This window comes from Bison bison, unplaced genomic scaffold, assembly GCF_000754665.1.
Source record: "Bison bison bison isolate TAMUID 2011002044 unplaced genomic scaffold, Bison_UMD1.0 scf7180017858719, whole genome shotgun sequence".
Classification (NCBI taxonomy): domain Eukaryota; kingdom Metazoa; phylum Chordata; class Mammalia; order Artiodactyla; family Bovidae; genus Bison; species Bison bison.
In genome coordinates this window covers 5,610-7,875 of record NW_011489291.1, presented here as the reverse complement: position 1 = coordinate 7,875, position 2,266 = coordinate 5,610, and the positions used below count along the sequence as shown (strand labels likewise).

General features: G+C 41.1%; 1 protein-coding gene across 1 annotated transcript; it reads left to right on the top strand.

Annotated features, from left to right (window-relative positions):
• Positions 1-323: 323 nt before the first annotated feature.
• LOC104980127 (olfactory receptor 52E2-like) lies at positions 324-1,280 on the top strand. The gene has a single exon (XM_010828740.1). It carries the CDS (start codon positions 324-326, stop codon positions 1,278-1,280), a length of 957 nt encoding a protein of 318 aa, XP_010827042.1.
• Positions 1,281-2,266: the final 986 nt, after the last annotated feature.

Here is a 2,266-nt window from a genome sequence, read left to right as displayed (position 1 = left end):
AGAAGGAAATGGCAACCCACTCCAGTGTTCTTGCCTGGAGAATCCCAGGGTCAGGGGAGCCTGGTGGACTGCTGTCTATGGGGTAGCACAGAGTTGGACATGACTGAATTGACTTAGCATAGCATAACTGTATTTAGAGATTGCAGAATTTTTAAATGGTCAAAATGAGGGTTGTCTCTTGGTGATGACTGTGATAATGAGAGAAGGTAGCTAATGGAGTATTCTTATACTACCTTTAGGTCGTCAAAGCTACAGAAAACTATCTGGTGGCCTATAGACTGTGTGAGTCTACAGTTCTGAAGACATATGAATTGTCCAGCTGGATGTCCCCTCCCAATGATACCCAGTTTCACCCCTCCTTCTTCTTGTTGCTAGGAATCCCAGGACTGGAAACACTCCACATCTGGATTGGCTTCCCCTTTTGTGCTGTGTACCTGACAGCACTGATAGGGAATTTCACTATCCTATTTGTGATCCAGGCTGAGAGCAGTCTACACCAGCCTATGTTCTACTTCCTGGCCATGTTGGCTACCATTGACTTGGGTCTCTCCACAGCTACCATCCCTAAGATGCTTGGGATCTTCTGGTTTTGTCTCAAGGAGATCCTCTTTGAAGCATGTCTCTCCCAGATGTTTTTCATTCACAGCTTCACACTTATGGAGTCAGCAGTCCTATTGGCAATGGCTTATGACCGCTATGTAGCCATCTGCAACCCCCTCCAATATAGCAGCATCCTCACCAACAGGGTTGTTTCTGAGATTGGCCTTGCTGTTTTAGGGAGGGCATTTATTTTTGTGATTCCGTTTGTATTTCTCATTTTGCGATTACCATTCTGTGGGAGTTATGTCATCCCTCATACATATTGTGAACACATGGGTCTTGCTCGCCTATCTTGTGCCAGTATCAAGATCAATATTATTTATGGCTTATGTGCAATTTGTAATCTAGTGTTTGACATCATAGCCATTGCCCTTTCTTATGTTCAGATACTCCGTGCTGTTTTTCGTCTTCCTTCCCATGAAGCCAGACTCAAGTCCCTTAGCACCTGTGGTTCTCACGTTTTTGTGATTCTTGCTTTCTATACACCAGCCCTCTTTTCCTTCATGACACATCGCTTTGGACAAAATGTTCCCCGCTATATCCATATACTCCTGGCCAATCTTTATGTCATAGTACCTCCAGTGCTCAACCCTGTCATATATGGAGTCAGAACTAAGCAGATCTATGACCATGTAAAGAAAATATTAAAACTGAAACAAAGAAAAAAGAATGACATCTAAATCTTATGAAGCTAAATATGCAATTTCATGAGATGTAGAAAAATAATTTTTTCATAAAAATTGTGCTAAATATGCATCTATATTGGGTCTCTTTTGTAAATATTTAACTGCCATGAAATTAAAAGATGCTTGTTTCTTGGAAGAAAAGCTATGACCAATCTAGACAACATACCAAAAAGCAGAGAAGTTACTTTGCCTATAAAGGTCCATCTAGTCAAAGCTATGGTTTTTCCAGGAATCATGTATGGATGAGAAAGTTGGACTATAAAGAAAGCTGAGCACAGAAGAATTGATGCTTTTGAACTGTGGTGTTGGAGAGGACTCTTGAGCGTCCCTTGTACAGGGAGGAGATCAAACCAGTCAATCCTAAAGGAAATCAGTCCTGAATATTCATTGGAAGGACTGATGCTAAAGCTGAAACTCTAATCCTTTGGCCACCTGATGTGAAGAACTGACTCTTTGGAAAAGACCCTGATGCTGGGAAGATTGAGGGCAGGAGGAGAAGGGGATGACAGAGGATAAGATGGTTGGATGGCACCACTGACTCGATGAACATGCGTTTGAGTAAGCTCCAGGCGTTGGTGATGGACAGGGAAGCCTGGCATGCTACAGTCCATGGGGTCACAAAGAGTTGGACACGACTGAGTGACTGAACTAAACTGAACTGAATTGCATTTAATTTCCATCAGCTCTTCAGACCACTTATCAGCATTCAGTGCTGCATATTCTTTGTCCCTTGTAGTTGCATCAAGTAGATTATATCATTTTTCTTTATTTTTCTCAATATCTGGTTAATATGTTTATGTCAGAAGTTTTTAATGTATCCATTTTTGGTGGGCCATTTGGTGTTTTACTGAGCTTCTTTCTTCTCTCAATATAATTATAATCACTTTGCGTGTCTATTTTCATAACTACCGGGAATAAAATGGTGACTGTGTCACTTTCTATGACTGTGGAACTTGTAGAGTTTAAAATTAGTCATAAAA